Raw genomic sequence first — 15017 nt, 5'->3', positions numbered from 1 at the left:
CGGTAGTAGTCATACGGAAGTCAGCGCCAGATGCCACCTCGGTCCAACTAATAAACGTAGCGTTGCGGCACGTTGTTACCCTTAAACACCCAGCAGGGCACCTATAAAGACGTCACATCTTTTCAATAACGTGGTTACAAGTTGGGGCCTCAGGGAACGTCATGCTGTACAGTACATGTCCTTGATACGGGACGACAGAGGTCATGTAGGCCTACTCGTGCAGACTACGGATCTGTGTGCCTTATGAGAAAACTATAAATTAATACAAAACACCCCAACGCGCATGCGTTCAGGAAGTGTATCATCCGCAATAAACGATCTTTGGCTGATTGCCCCCCCCCATAGACGTTTCTGTCTAAAAACCTAAAACACACTAACTTCAAACACACACAAACGTAGCCCAGTAAAAGGTATGTTGATGATGTATTGCCTGATTATTCATGTTTATTTCTTCCATTTGTGCTGTTGAAAGTTATAGTTTTATCAAAAACATGTAATGAGTTGAAGGACGTAGAACAAGTGAACTAAGCTAAGCTAGCTAAATAAGTTAAAACTGCTAGCTTGACTGGACGTCAGCTAGAAACAAAGCTAACGCTTTTGTATGATGTGTACCGTTTCAGGTCTGAACACAAAAGCTGTTTACCAATGCAAACCTTCCCCTCCATCAGATTTAAAGCTCTCGACTATGTTTTTGAGGTGAGTTTGTGTGTGTTTTTTTAATTATATTTACGTCCGAATATTGTCAATAAACCTTAAAGCTATGCTGCCTTCCTCCTCTGCCCTTTTATGTCAGACCACCACCCGTCTGAAGGTGATGAGGGACCTACTGGCGCTGCCAGAGCCTTACGTCACTGGGACCAGTGACCTGTACCCGCACAATGGCCAGCTGCCTGACGTCACCTACCGGACACCGTGGACCAGAGGTATGACAGGATCAGCCAAGCTGTTGTCTGGTTCGTGCACGTTTTATGTGTTTTGCAATTTTTTTAAATATCAAATGTATTCAGTCCATTTCTTACGAACTACATAATTTGTGAGAAAAGGAAATAAACTCCCCTTTTGAAGATCTACCGTTTGGGATTAGCTTTGCACACATCTCTCACCAATTCTGATCGACTATCATAGTAATTTAGGTGTTTGTTTAAGCAGGTTTCTGTTTGATTAATGGGACATGTTTAGTGAGGTACACAACCTGAGAGGAAGCACTGCCTCCTAAACCTTCTAAACATCTTGCCATCAGGTTTTCTTTTCTTTTGAGGAGGTAAAACTCCAGCAACACTGGAGTATACAGAACAACTTGATTTATTTAGACAAATGCATTACTCTTTGTGGCCTTCATCAGGGTCATGATAAAACACATTTTGATGCACACAATGAGCATTTGAATAGCGAAGGCATGAAGCAGATATCAGTGATTCCCAAATACAGAGTATTCTGACCTTGTCTAAAGTTCCGGTATCAGAGTAGACAGAAAGCTAACAGAGTCCAGTAAAGATCTACTGTAAGGCTCAAATGTTTTCTTAAAGCTTTACCAAATGTATTTTGGTCAAATTGAACAAACGGTGTTGCTGAAACAGTGTGGAAAATGTGGTGCTTAAATACTTACAGGTGTAAAACTACTCTAAATGAGACAATTTCTTTTGAACTTGTTTAAGGAAAGGTGATCTCAACCTGCAAACTCTTCGTCAGTGGTTCTGTGCTCGATGACCTGGGAGAAAAAAGCCGAGCAGATATTCCACCAGAAAGGTTCAAGACGGTCTCACTGTGCATCTTTTTACTCTTATTATGGTTTATTGTCTGATTCGTGGTTTCAATATTCATATTCCAGATTTCAAGTGACTCTGAGTGAGGTGAGAGGGGATGTGGAGCTGATACCCAGCTCTAATCCAGACTCACTGGAGGATCTAGAGCCGGATGAGTACATGTGCCTTTTAAAAGGCACATGGATCAATAATGCATGTCAGGAATCATTTTTTAAATTGACAGCTGACCAGATGAAACATGGAAAGGAAAACAAAGGTCAGTCAAATGTTGGTATAAGAATGAGCATTTTAAGAATATCCGTGACATTGATTGTATTTCTCACCAAAAATCTGTTTACGTCTGTCAAAGACCTCCTCCTTCCAGAAGAGCTCATGGTTGCTGATTACCTGCCACACTTTAAGAGACATTTACCCACCATGAAAGCTAAGCTGTCCAGGCTGAGGACGTTTCTCGTGGCCGACCCTCTGCTGAGCTCAACGGGAAATACCATCTCTGAGGAAGCCATATTCAGGTGTGTATGTTTATCCTTTAGTGTGTTATATAGTTCTGTGATCAAAGTGGTTGTACTTTTCTAAAATCTGCACATGAAAGAAAAGAAAGTTACTTTACTGGCTTTATTGTCATTTAAAAGTTTGTGTTAAGGGTAAAATCAGACCACGACCCTTTTAGCACTGGTGGAAGTACCGCTGTTTTACTTAAATCAAAGTTAAAGCGCTCTGCATTATACATTTAAAAGTGCAAAAGCATTAGCATTAAAATATACTCTTATTTTAATCTATAATAATACAACATAATTAATTGTTTGATTATATAGTACAAAGTACAATATTTCCCTCTGAAATGTAGTTGAGCGGCAGTATAGAGTAGTAGAAAATGAAACCACTAAAGTAAAGTACAAGTGCCTCAAAACTGTACTTCAGTTACTGTACTGAGTTACTTTTTTTAGGCAAGGCTGTGTGTCTTTCGAAAAACCACCTGATGTGTACACCAGGGACCTTCAGATGTGTGCAAACATCCACGAGGAGTTTGGTAAAGAGCCACTGCTGAAAGGAGAGGTAACTAAAAAGAAAAATGCAGAATGATTTGCGTCGTATGTTTTAAAAATACTTTAAATGTTTTTTTCTTTTTTCTGTGTAGTCTCTTTTGCTTCCTGTTGTAGTGGACACACTGCATCTGAGCCGAGAAAACTGCACCACCTTTTCAAGCATCTGTGATCAAATGATTGTTGCTACTGAACAGCTGGATGAGCAACTTCCAGTCCTGGATGTGCTTTGTAAAGGTAATTAACAATATATGAGTGTATTAGGAAATATAGAAATGCACAGTGGCACAGAAAAGTAAACTCATGTACTAGAGTCACATTTCTCTCAGCTCTCCTGTCAGATGGATCAGCATCGGTTGACATTTTCCAATATGAAGTACCAGAGGAGCCCGACATGAAATGTAACATAAAGGGAGGCTTGATGGAGCTGGCAGGTAAAAGTCACAGAGAGAAACTCGCTAGTTCATCGTGTTTCATGATGTATAAATACTTTCATTTTGTAGTTGGTTGAGGTGGAGCTAATTTGATATGTTATATACTGACAGGAAGTTTAATCTTTAATGATGCATCATATTTTATAAACTGGTCCAACACTATCTAAAAGACTCCACATTGACAAAGTACAACGTTAAATACTCCCACATGTATTATTTAGTGTTAAAAACAGTTTATAGATAAAATATTAATCTGAAAAGTAACTATAACTGTTAAATAAATGTAGTGGAATAAAAAAATACAATATTTGCCTCTGAAATGTAACGGACTAGCAGTTCGATGTAGTTTGATGCAAGTACATTTAGTCAAGTAATATAGTATTTACATTTTTCTTGCAACTTTATAGTTGTTCTCCATAACTGCTCATATGTGATAACATGCAGTACTAATCTACCCAGTAGTATATAAAGTATCTAAAAGACTCCACATTGACTAAGTACAACATTAAATACTCCCACATTTATTATTTAGTGTTAAAAACAGAGTGATATAATATTCTGTAATAATATTATACTTTTATGAGCACTTACTGCATTTTGCTAATAATACTTTACTTTATAGTACTATTTACTCAAGTAAAATGTTCACATTCAGGACTTACTTGTAATGTAGTATTTTCACACCATTTGTACTTGGCTTTGAGTACTTTGTACACCACAGAGTGAAATACTCTAAAATAGAAGTATTCAGCTAAAGTATCTCAAAATTGTACCCAAGTCGAAAAATATATGACCTCCAAATAATGCATGGTTATCTTTCAAAGGGGCTCGAAGACAAACCCACAAGTCATTCAAGTTCATTTTCAAAATATTTTAAATAGAATATAAACAATAACACGATGTGTAATATGACTGTTTTCAGTCTTTGGTCATAGTTGGAATGAGGGTTATGCAAAAGGTAGAAGTATGGCAATGTGCAAACTAATAAATCTCCCTCTCAGGACGCATGATGCTTCCAACTGAAATGGAGCTGGACGGGACTTTGACCCCGAGTCCCAAGACAAGCCGAACCCAAATATGTCCGTCCACGTGTGAACTTCAGAAGGAGGAGTTGTCCGTGATCTCCGGAGGGTGAGTGATGACACCACGGGTCAAACTGCTCGTAGTTTATTTTCACTGGACGTGTAGATGAGGTGTTAAACATTAAGTTAATGAAGAAAACTAACTTAAATATGCAACACATTCAGAGAATAAAGATAATTAGAAGTTGATACAACTGACAGTAAAATCCCTGTGTGATATAATATAATGTAAGCGTTAATGCCATGAGGCAGAGCTCTTGTAACATTAATGATCCTCATGTAGATCTCTGGTGTCAGCGAGAGCTCAGAAAGAGATGGAGGTGGCACTTTGGAAGGCGGAGAAGCATCCGACCTTCGTGGTGCGCTTCCTGTTGGCAGGTAAATGTTTCGTTTTCAAAGATCTGTAGTGAAAATAGCCCGTTGCATCGATCAGTCTGACTAAAGTTAGTTCACTTGTAAGATTTGGACATAAATGCTGCTGTAGAATTAAGTGTCAAACAACTTTGCAGTAAGAGTCCCGGAGTTCACTGAATATCTAATCTTGGCGGTTTAAGAGATCTACACTAAATAAATCTACAAAGGACATTTATAAAAAATCTAATCTGCTGTATTTTCTCACAGAGCCTCACATATATGAACCAGCTGTCGACTTCCATCTGCTGTCTGAAGCCTGGAAAGTCATAAAGTCAGAGCATCAGAGCTTTGTCATCACCGTTGGTGACAAACTGCAGTCAGAGATGGAGATCGCAGCCCTGCCGGTGTATCTGTGCAGCAATAGAGAGTTCACAGAGAGCATGAGGCCCGAGTTTCCCTCAACCACAGAGGAAAAGATGGAGGACTTCAAAAAACTGTGCCCTGAACACGTGGAGCGTGAGTAGTCTGTTTGGCGTTTTATTGAATCTTTTGTTTTGTCAGAAGACAACAGTGAATGTGATAGTTTGTTTGAGGGGGATTTCTGTGTGTTGTTTTTATAGCTGGTTGAGCTGAAACAATCCATTTAATTAATTAATCATGGATAACAAAATCCATTGACAAATTGATATTACATTTATTGTTTAGGTTATTTTGTAAGTATGCCAAACATATACATACAGTATGTACAATTGTGAATATTTCCTTTTTTTGTTTTCCAAGTAAGCAAACTGAATGTATCCGAGTTTTGGACTGATGGTCAGACAAAACATGGCCGTGGTCATCTTTGCACCATCATTATATTATTATGACTCAGCAATCAGTCGATTGTTTTAGACGTTTAAAGTTTGAGATTGTTGCATCAGAGTTCTCACACTTCATCTCCTCTGGTCTCAGTCACATCCGTCCTGATGAATCCCACAAACAAAACTCAGTCACCTCGCCCCAAGAAATGTGAAACGGCGGCTTTTCCTGCCGAAACTTCTGCTGACGACACACGTCTTCAAGAAGAAACCGTTGTCGATGCGTCTGGGAACGTCGTCAACACAAACCATCAGGAAGGAAAACCTGCACCCTTAATATGTTCTAACTTTGCTGCTACCACCAGCACCAACTATGAGGTTTCAAAGGGGAGGTTTCTAGAAGGCGCAGACATGTGTTCTGCTCGTATGAACGCTATCCGCACAGGTCGCGACGACAGTAAGACCGAGCAGATCGCCGGCCCTGCCAGAGACCGTCAAAGATGTCCGCCGGTTACCAGACGTCCACCAGAGAAGGAGCTCGACCCTCTGGCCAACTTCATGATGCTGAGATCTCGGCAGACGGCTCCGGTTACTGAAGCACCTCAGAGCTCAACTCCAGGTACTCGGTGAAGCGAGTTTTGTTGAAATGAGTGTGCTCCTCTTACTAAGCCTCAAGATGATTTTTCATCAACTGTTCTTGCATTATTCTCCTGATAACTAGTATATGCATGCCACACACAATATGAATTATAGTTTAGTGGAAGGTAGAGAGCCTATATTTATTATTTTAAAGAAAAGGTTTTGTGTACTACATGTTACTCGATTCAATTTTGCCTTAAACTCTGGCTCCACCTGGTGGTCAAATCATGAATGTGGAGTTTTATTTTAAACATTCATGAAAGTCCACGAAATAACCTTATTTATGTGTTTCTTTCTATTACTGCTGTATAAAATAATTAACACACATACCTAACATGATTATTATATTAATAATTTGATAAAGTTTAAATTAATCAAACTTTTTTGATAATTGATTATTTGTAGTAATGTAAGGTCAAATCTCCAGTTCTAGCTTTTCAAATGTTAATATTTTCACTTTTTTAATTTTACTATGAAACTGAATATATTTGGGTTTTGGACGGGTTTTGCTCTTTGCTGACATTTTGGAGACCAAATAATTCATAGAAAATAGAGGAAATATTTTGGTTATATAAATAGGCGCTAGTTTTACCACTAAACTACTACGATCATCTTTACATGGCTTAATGAATATGGACTTAAAAAATAAAAACACAAAATTTGCAGGTCAGCAAGGCAGCTCCCAAATGTAAACATTTTGTACTTAATCTCAGTATAATGACACTAGTGTTTAGTAACACACTGTTACATCATCTCATCCTTTTCAGCACCAAACATGGACCAACAAAAAACACCATCTGAGCATCATAAGCCTCCTCCAGCGCAGATGCAACGACCAGATCAGAGGACGACGCGTTCGAGTGGTGCCGTGTCAGCAAATGCTAGCAGAGAGCAGAACGCAGCCGGGCCGGCGACAGCTAAAATCGTTCCTGCTGTCCGTCAGTCCGTCCCTCAGAACAGACAGGACAGCATAGTGGTACAAGTCCAGGCTACCGGTGCGATACCAAATAATATACCAAACATGCGTCTTAAATTTTCCTGGTTGGAGAAAAGCGTGGATAAGATGGTTCAGAAAGTGTTTGAAGTTTGTGACTCGCTCCCTTACAGACAGCCAGCAGCGTGCCTACTGTGAGCTGCTGGCCTTCGCTCAGCCGTGTTTGAGCTCTGCCAGACAGCTGGGGCTCAACTTTCCGGGACGGGGAGACTTCAGCTGCCTGGCCCCGGACCAAATGCACTTCTTTCTCAAGAAGCAGGAGGTGGCGCTCTGCAGGACACAGGCACAGAGCGCAGAGCTGGTCAGAGGTACAACATACCACTCTGTAGTGCAGAAACAACATTTTTACAACCTTATTTTTTGGCTTGTAACTGTTCTTTGAGATATGAATTCAGTAAATCTATGTTGGAAAAGGTGTGAAATCCCTCTGCTGGCCTTGTGTGTGCAGATCAGGAGCTGCTTTTCAACCAGGCGGCTCTGATTCACGTGCTGGTGACATTTAAGGAGCTGCTGCTGAAGTGTGACCTCGGTACTGCCTTGGGTCAGTGCAACTGTATTTAAAACTTGGTTGTAAAGTCCATTTCTGTAGTTAAGATTCAGTATGCGCTTCTTAATACAGAGCAAACACCTTTAGTCATCATGTATTTCAGTTTAACGCTTAAAACTCAGCAACATTTGCTTCAACAGGACGATGTGCGTGAGGTTTTATTAGATTTGATTGATGTGTTGACATCAAAGCAAACAACTAAACTACTGTCATTAAGTGTTGATTTTAATTCCATTTTTGCACAGAAATACTTTGCATACTGAGCCACGGCCAATTCAACCCAGTGAGAAAATCCATTGTAACAGAAATACTTCATAAACTTTGTCAGAAACATGTTGGCGCCCACATCAGACCTCATCTCTCATTAAGAAGCTGAAGGAGAATAAATGGGGCTTTTCAGAGATGTTTTGAGGATTTTCATGTTTGCGATTCATCAATATGCATTTAGACAATGTTCTCCATGTGCCCTAAAGAGTACCTGACCACGGCAGCGGAGAGGTTTGCAGAGCAGATTCTGGAGCAGCTGCTGAAGAGGCTGCAAGTCGTCCTCTACCTCAGTCACAAGAACGAGGAGTCAAACCTCAAACTGCTGGAGCTGCAGAAGCTGCTGGCCTCGTGGCTGCACGGCAGAACGGGACAGAACACCGTGGAGAAAGTTGGTTTTACCAGCACCAATCATGTGTCAGTGTTGATTTGTGAGGAAAAAAAACTTGCTCTGATCCTGGCTCATTTGTCTTCCTGTAGATTCTCGTCATAATATCAGTTGACTCTGACGACATCAGATCTTCGATCATCAGCAGTTTGAGCCACGTGGCTGGTGAGCTGTTATCTCTTTCACATACCAGCTACAACAGCAGCACTTCTAATACAAACTAAACACCCCTGTGCAAACACTCACCAATCACAAGTCAAAAATAAAAGTTAGTGATGCATCAGTTTGCTTCATTCCATGTAACAATCACACAAACGCATGATCATGTATGTGCCCTACTGTTAAGTGTGTGTCGTCTCAGGTGCTGCTGTCACAGCAGTTTGTCCTGAGGATGACAAGAAAAAGCTGAATGGTGCCAGTGTGGTCAGCAGGTAAATGTGTATTCATTGCATCATTTACACACACACACACACACACACACACACACACACACACACACACACACACACACACAATTCACATTGCAACAAATACTCTTTTAAAACTCTTTGAGCCCTAGGGTGCCCTAATATGGGGACCCTTGGTATAAATACAAAATAAACATGTAAGGTATCAAATTAAACATAACAATTAGGGCTACAATAATATATAATCCCCATGTACAACCTCTAAACACAACTCAAACAATAAATAGGTTTAGGGCTTAAAGAGCTACAGTGCTCTTGAGTTTTATAAACCTTAAGTAAAAGCCATCCCTCATGTCACTCTATACTGAGTAAGCAACAAGAGTGCTTTGGTGTGACGGAGTAAGTGGTAATCGTTATGCTGTGTTAAGGAAATATTTCAAGCTGCCATGTTTTGTTTAACAAAGTGTTTGTCACTCCCATCCTGCTCCACCAGCACCCGCGACAGCGTGTGCGTGCTGGTGTTTGAGCAGCACGTTGGCCCCGACTTCCCCTGGAGCTGTTTCTCTCTGGTGGTGGAGTACAACCATCCGGGCCATTCCCCGTGGGCCACAGTGTGCAGAGAGAGGAGCATCAGTCACCTCACCTTCAACACAATCCTCCCCGACACCGGTCAGCTGCCAGCACACACATATTATTCGCACTATTTGACAGTGATGTGATATTTTTCCTCTAAAGTGTGTATCTGTGTGTGTATTTTTTCCCAAAAAGCCTCGTGGTCCCTGGAGGACGAGGTGCCATATGTGTTGTTTGTCACAGAGGGACTTCTCCACTCTCCACTGCTGCTGCAGACACTGGAGTCAAAGTAAATGTTCCCATTCATCCAGTGAAGTCTCCATAAATCACATCCAGCCAGTATCAATGTCAAAAAGATGGATTATGCCCAGCGATAATCAAAAATCATAATTTTACAGTAAATTAAATGGTTCAATAAGGTCAAGACTTAATGATGACCGTAAACTTGCACCATAATCTGCAGTTTCTTTAATCTACTAAAATTGTGCTAAATATTCAATAACAGTTAAATGATCAGCATGCATTTACAGTCTCTCACTCACTTTTTACTCTTACACATTTGTTCTGTTCGTTTTAGCCTCGTTGTCGGTGATTTTTAAAGCTGAAACTAACAATTGTTTTTTTAATCTGTTTTCATATGGACAAAGTGGCCGTTTGATGTCTTCAAATATTGTTATTTGTCTGACCAACAGTCCAAATCTAGGTTTCTTTTTAATTTACAATGATATAAATTGAAAAGAAACAAATCTTTACATTTGAGAGGGTTGAACCAGAGAATAAATAATTTATCCAGCAAAAAAAAAAACTTTAAAGTATGAAATCAGTTTTAAATTCACAAAATTGATTAATTGTTTCAGTTTGACTGGTTATTCTAATATATCTCTGAACTCCAGACATTTCAAGAATGTTTTTTTACAGACAGGCTCTTATAAGCGGTGTTTCTACCACACTTGCCAGTGAAGATAAGCTATCATCTAAACACCACATGGTGAAGTTGTCTGTGTACGTGTTTGTGTGAAAGGTTTGATATAACGATGCTGGAGAGGAGCCACTGTCCGTCACTGCAGATGCTCGGAGGGACCCATCACTACGCCGTGATCACAGTGGATGAAAGCACCGCTATCATCATTCAGGTATCAGGGAGATTCCTGCGGCACACACACGCACACGCCTTCCATGTTTTTATCTCCTTCTACTGAGCTTTTTAGGATATTGCATGGAAATGTGAAGAAAAATAAAATCTCCAGCAAACAGTTTCTGCAAGTGTGTATGTGTGTGTTGTGTAGGAGGAGGAGGAATTGTGTCAGGAGGGAGCCAGTGAGAGAGTATCGATGAGGCTGACCGCTCTCTCTTTGCAATATAACAGCTGTTGGCTCATCCTGCACTGCAGAGACAGCCAGGGAGGAGGGTCAGTGTCCATACACACACACACACACACACACACACACACACGCACACACACACAGTCACTGATTCTGTCTGTCTGTGTGATGGCAGATTTTCCACTGAAGCCTTCAGCAACTTGGTGTTGGTTTACTCGTCTCTGGTGCTGTTTGGCACGAAGTCTGAGGATCTAGACATCAAGGTAGAACAAAACTGTTATTTATGTTTTGAAAACTTGTGCGATATGCTCAAATAAATGACATTATTTGATCAACAAGAGACAGGCAGAAGTTAAATTCCGTTTGACCCCCAAATTGACGTGAAAAAGCGACATTCGCTGAAAAGCAAGTCGTCTGCTTCACTGATTAGTTGTGAATTTAAATGAGTGGTGGCGGAGAGCACGATGGCAATACAAACCACCACGCCCACTACTCGTTTTTCTTTGTCAGGTGCTGATTGTGTCCGAGGTGATTGAAATAGCCAAATGGATCCGCCAGATCTGCTTTCACAGCCTGATGGCCGGTGAGAAGGACCCGCTCAGCTACCTGGACAGAGACTGGCTGACTGTGATTCCTTCAAAGGTGATCCAACTAGACCTTTTTATTCAGATCATTTAGAGCACGGGTGTCAAACATACGGCCCGCGGGATAACTGTTAAAATAAAAAAAAGTGACAGGCTTTTGCCAACATTAGCCTAACGAGGAATACTGTGACGGATCGGATTTCTGATCTGTCAGCAGATTTGGATAGCCAAAAGAAGCATAAAGTAAAGTCATTTGTAGCCTTTTCAGTCGCAATAGATGAGAGCACTGACATTACTAAAGATGTTGCTCAACTAACCGTATTTATTCGTGGTGTTGATGAGACTTTGTTCGGTCACCGAGGAGTTCCTTGAGTTGATCCCCATGACAGACACCACTACTGCCAATTACATTGTTAGCGTTCTCGTTGAAGCGCTGGACCGGGTTGGAGTGGACTGGACCCGTGCCGTCAGTGGGGCTACAGACGGTGCACCATCAATGCAAGTCGTTAAAAATGGATCACGTCATGAAAGTGGCGTCACGAACGCATCACAAAGCGAGGGAATCTGCAGAGGAGAGCCCAGGCAGATAAACAGTGGGCTGATGACAGATTTTTTTGGTCTTTATGTTTCTTAAAATAGGGTTTATCATCCAAAAACCTTCACCAATGATTTAAACAGAGAAATATTGTCGTTATGTATGCGTTATTATGCTGTTATTATGATTTTACTGGTCCGGCCCACTTGAGATAAAAATGGGCAGCATGTGGCCCCTTAACTAAAATGAGTTTGACGCCCCTGATTTAGAGGAACAAATATACCTTGCAACTGTAGATGACTTTCATTTTCAACCCCGACATGTTTTTTCTTATACGAGTTTGTGTTGTTTTCTCTCCCCTCCAGGACGAAAAGTGTCTGTTGCAGTTCCCGTCTATTAACCCTCTGGTTAGTCAGCTAATGCTGAGGAGAGCGCCGTCCCTCCAGTGGCTCCTGGGGGCCTCTCTGCCTCAGCTGATGGAGCTGCTCCCCGAGGTGCCACATAAAGTCCTCAAGGTGAGCACGGATATCTCACCACGCTCAAGTTCACCTCAGGCATGTGGGCTTTTCTGCCTCTGCGATAAAATGTGTTGGCGGCTGAATGCACACCAGAGGTTGAGACATTGCAATTATTTTTCTTTTGATCAGACAATAATATTTCTACAGGAGAGTTCATACATTAAATGTAATTCACATAAAATAAGTGACTTATAATGAGGACATTTGAATCTTTTCAGTGACACATCAGCAGTAAACAGCCCCTCTTCTCTGTCTGTTTCAGCTGTTCAGTGACACCACCTCCCTGTACACACCGACCACAGACCAGCCAAAGTCTCAGACAGCCATCACTGAGACAAATCAACAAACCAGTCCACTAAACAGCCTCTGGACCACCACTGCTGACCAAGAGTACATGAACTCTGACCCACAGCAAGAAGCCCCCATCAGCCTCCATCCAGAACTATTCTGCAGTGACCACAACAACAGCTTCCTGTTCGGAGCTGATCGCAGCTTCAGTGAACCGGACACAGACTCGATGATGCAGGAGGGCAACACCGATTTCAGATTCAACCTGAGCTCCTCCTTTGGCAGCCCAGATATTCCCCTCCAGAGGAGCTGGACCAGCAGTGATCCATGGAGGGAGGAGGACAGAGGCAGAGAGGAGGTGACGTTTTCTGGCTGGAGACCCAGAGCTGGAGCAGTGGGGAGAGTTGTCGGAAGAGCAAACGATGAGTGGACACAGAGAGCGCCATCAAACCTCAGCGTCGCCACTCGCCGAGTCCAACCAGAGAGTCCTTTCGAGCTGGACTCCACATTCGGTCACAGCCACATCCTGCAGCAGCCGGCCAACAGTCAGAGCTCCACTTCCTCTGCGGTCTTCAGCGACCTCCAGCATCCAGATACCCAGCATAATCCTTTCGGTCTGAGGCCTCCCACAGAGGGCACGCTGTGGGGTCGAGGTCAAAACGGCGACGACTGCCTCACGAGTAGCACAGAGACGGCAACGATTTCAGCTCACTATGGCGCCACGTGCTGGATCGGACAAGAGAGGAAGAGGGGGGCCGAGGCTGCCGGCTTGGTTGGAACAGGTGAGTGATGGACGCTGAAGGTGAGTTTCCATCCACTCGTTTTTCAATAAAGCAAAATGAGCAAAAAGACTCTGCAAATATATCACGACGTACATGAGACCAAACAAAACATCAGATCCTCAAATTATGACATGAAACAAATATTAATTCCATATTTTCACCACGTCGACTACATTGTTTTGCACCCTTTGAAGTCTGACGGGTGTCATTAATACATTGACGGGGAAAAGGGCAAAGACAAAATGACATAATTAAAAAGAGCATTGGACTGGAGTATTAGTGCCTCCGAGTGTTTATCTTGACGAATGGCATAACGGTGGTGGATGGAAAAGCACATTCCTTTACAATTTCCTTTTGGCAATGTTCTAAAAAATGTGTAAAAATGTGTGTTACATTTGGATGGCTGTTTTTTTAAGTTATCTTTTTTATTGGACGAATTGAGATTGAGATATTTCCTTGCGTTTGTTTTGCAGTGTTGACACCACTGAAGAGGGCGAGGTTGAGCTATGAGAAGGTCCCCGGCAGAAGTGATGGACAGACGAGGCTTACATTATTTTAAGCATTAACACTTTATTCCCGGTCTGTAAAGACGAAAACGTTTTGTTAGATTCAAGTTAATTGCATAATTTAAGCTTCTTAGGTGTTATTCATGTTATATTATGCTTTATGTTGCCTGGTTAGTCTGCACAATTGTTCCTATTGTAAGGCAAGTTTCACATTTTAAATATGGATAAAATGTCTATATGTTAGGCATATATTCTTCTAATAACGAGCAACAGTGCTCCTTTCCTGATATCTTTTAAAACCAGCTGTGTTGGGGAAAAGCAGGAACAGAAATGAAATTGCAGTAGTGCAGTAAGCTGACAAAATAATAATAATTTATTTTCAGTCTAATAGTTTAATGATATAAAATACAAATTATTTTGATAATGTTTAAAAATATTTGTTGTTGTATTATTTGTTTGTTATAGAGTTGTTTGGATACTTTTATGCTTGAATTTCAACTGGTATTTATGAGATTTATTTAAATCAAACCTACAACACTTGTTTCTCATTTTATGTATATTTGCAATATCCTGTATTGTTTGGCATTCAGAACTGGATTCTGGTGTATGAACAGATAATGCATGCCAATATAGCACAGTTGTAATATTATAAAATGTTTTTTACAGGGGAAATTGTAATTGTTGAAAATGCTGCACAATAATAAACAGTTGAAATGCCTTCCTAGTATTTTACTGTGTATAAACTGTATTATATGTTTATAAACTGCTTGTAAGAAATACACGTGTTAGCAATATTAGTTTTTACAAAATAAGATTACAACAGTGCACATTTTGTTTTTGTTTTCCTCCACACAGAGCATGCTCAGTAGGGAAAAACAAATTGTGATTTATGGTTGGAGGAGTGGGATCGAGGGTCTTTGCCAGCTAAACTGATAAAGCCTCTCATTTTAGCAGCTCCAATGGTGGGGCCATTTCTTTTTTTTTTCATTTAGTGAAGCAATCCCCTTATCATCGTCTCTCAGCATGTGGAGAGAGTGCTTATCTTCACGAGCCAGCAGAGTGAAGCCAGCTCCCTCAGGAACGATCCCCAGACAAAGGCAACCCCGAGGGACATCGACTCCAAGCCTCCCTGCCTCTGGACAGCCGTATCCAGCAGTGGCTAGCCACCATCAATAACCCGCCAGGTTTTTTGGC

At 41.3% G+C, this 15017-nt stretch overlaps 1 protein-coding gene across 1 annotated transcript; it reads left to right on the top strand.

The window, feature by feature from the left end:
• Positions 1–645: 645 nt before the first annotated feature.
• Positions 646–13876, top strand: shoc1 (shortage in chiasmata 1; the record flags this gene model as incomplete). Its single annotated transcript, XM_079222940.1, has 27 exons — positions 646–696; positions 794–923; positions 1656–1746; positions 1829–1959; positions 2113–2277; positions 2716–2819; positions 2902–3043; positions 3148–3240; positions 4242–4371; positions 4606–4700; positions 4944–5192; positions 5631–6095; positions 6883–7110; positions 7223–7417; positions 7558–7650; positions 8130–8311; positions 8401–8473; positions 8670–8739; positions 9209–9384; positions 9484–9577; positions 10310–10421; positions 10575–10696; positions 10786–10873; positions 11121–11252; positions 12095–12244; positions 12510–13317; positions 13791–13876. 27 exons carry the CDS (start codon positions 646–648, stop codon positions 13874–13876), a joined length of 4455 nt encoding a protein of 1484 aa, XP_079079066.1.
• Between the last annotated feature and the right edge of the window lie 1141 nt (positions 13877–15017).

Source organism: Taurulus bubalis, assembly GCF_910589615.1.
Source record: "Taurulus bubalis genome assembly, chromosome: 8".
Taxonomy (NCBI): Eukaryota; Metazoa; Chordata; class Actinopteri; order Perciformes; family Cottidae; genus Taurulus; species Taurulus bubalis.
This window is presented reverse-complemented; position numbering and strand designations above follow the sequence as displayed.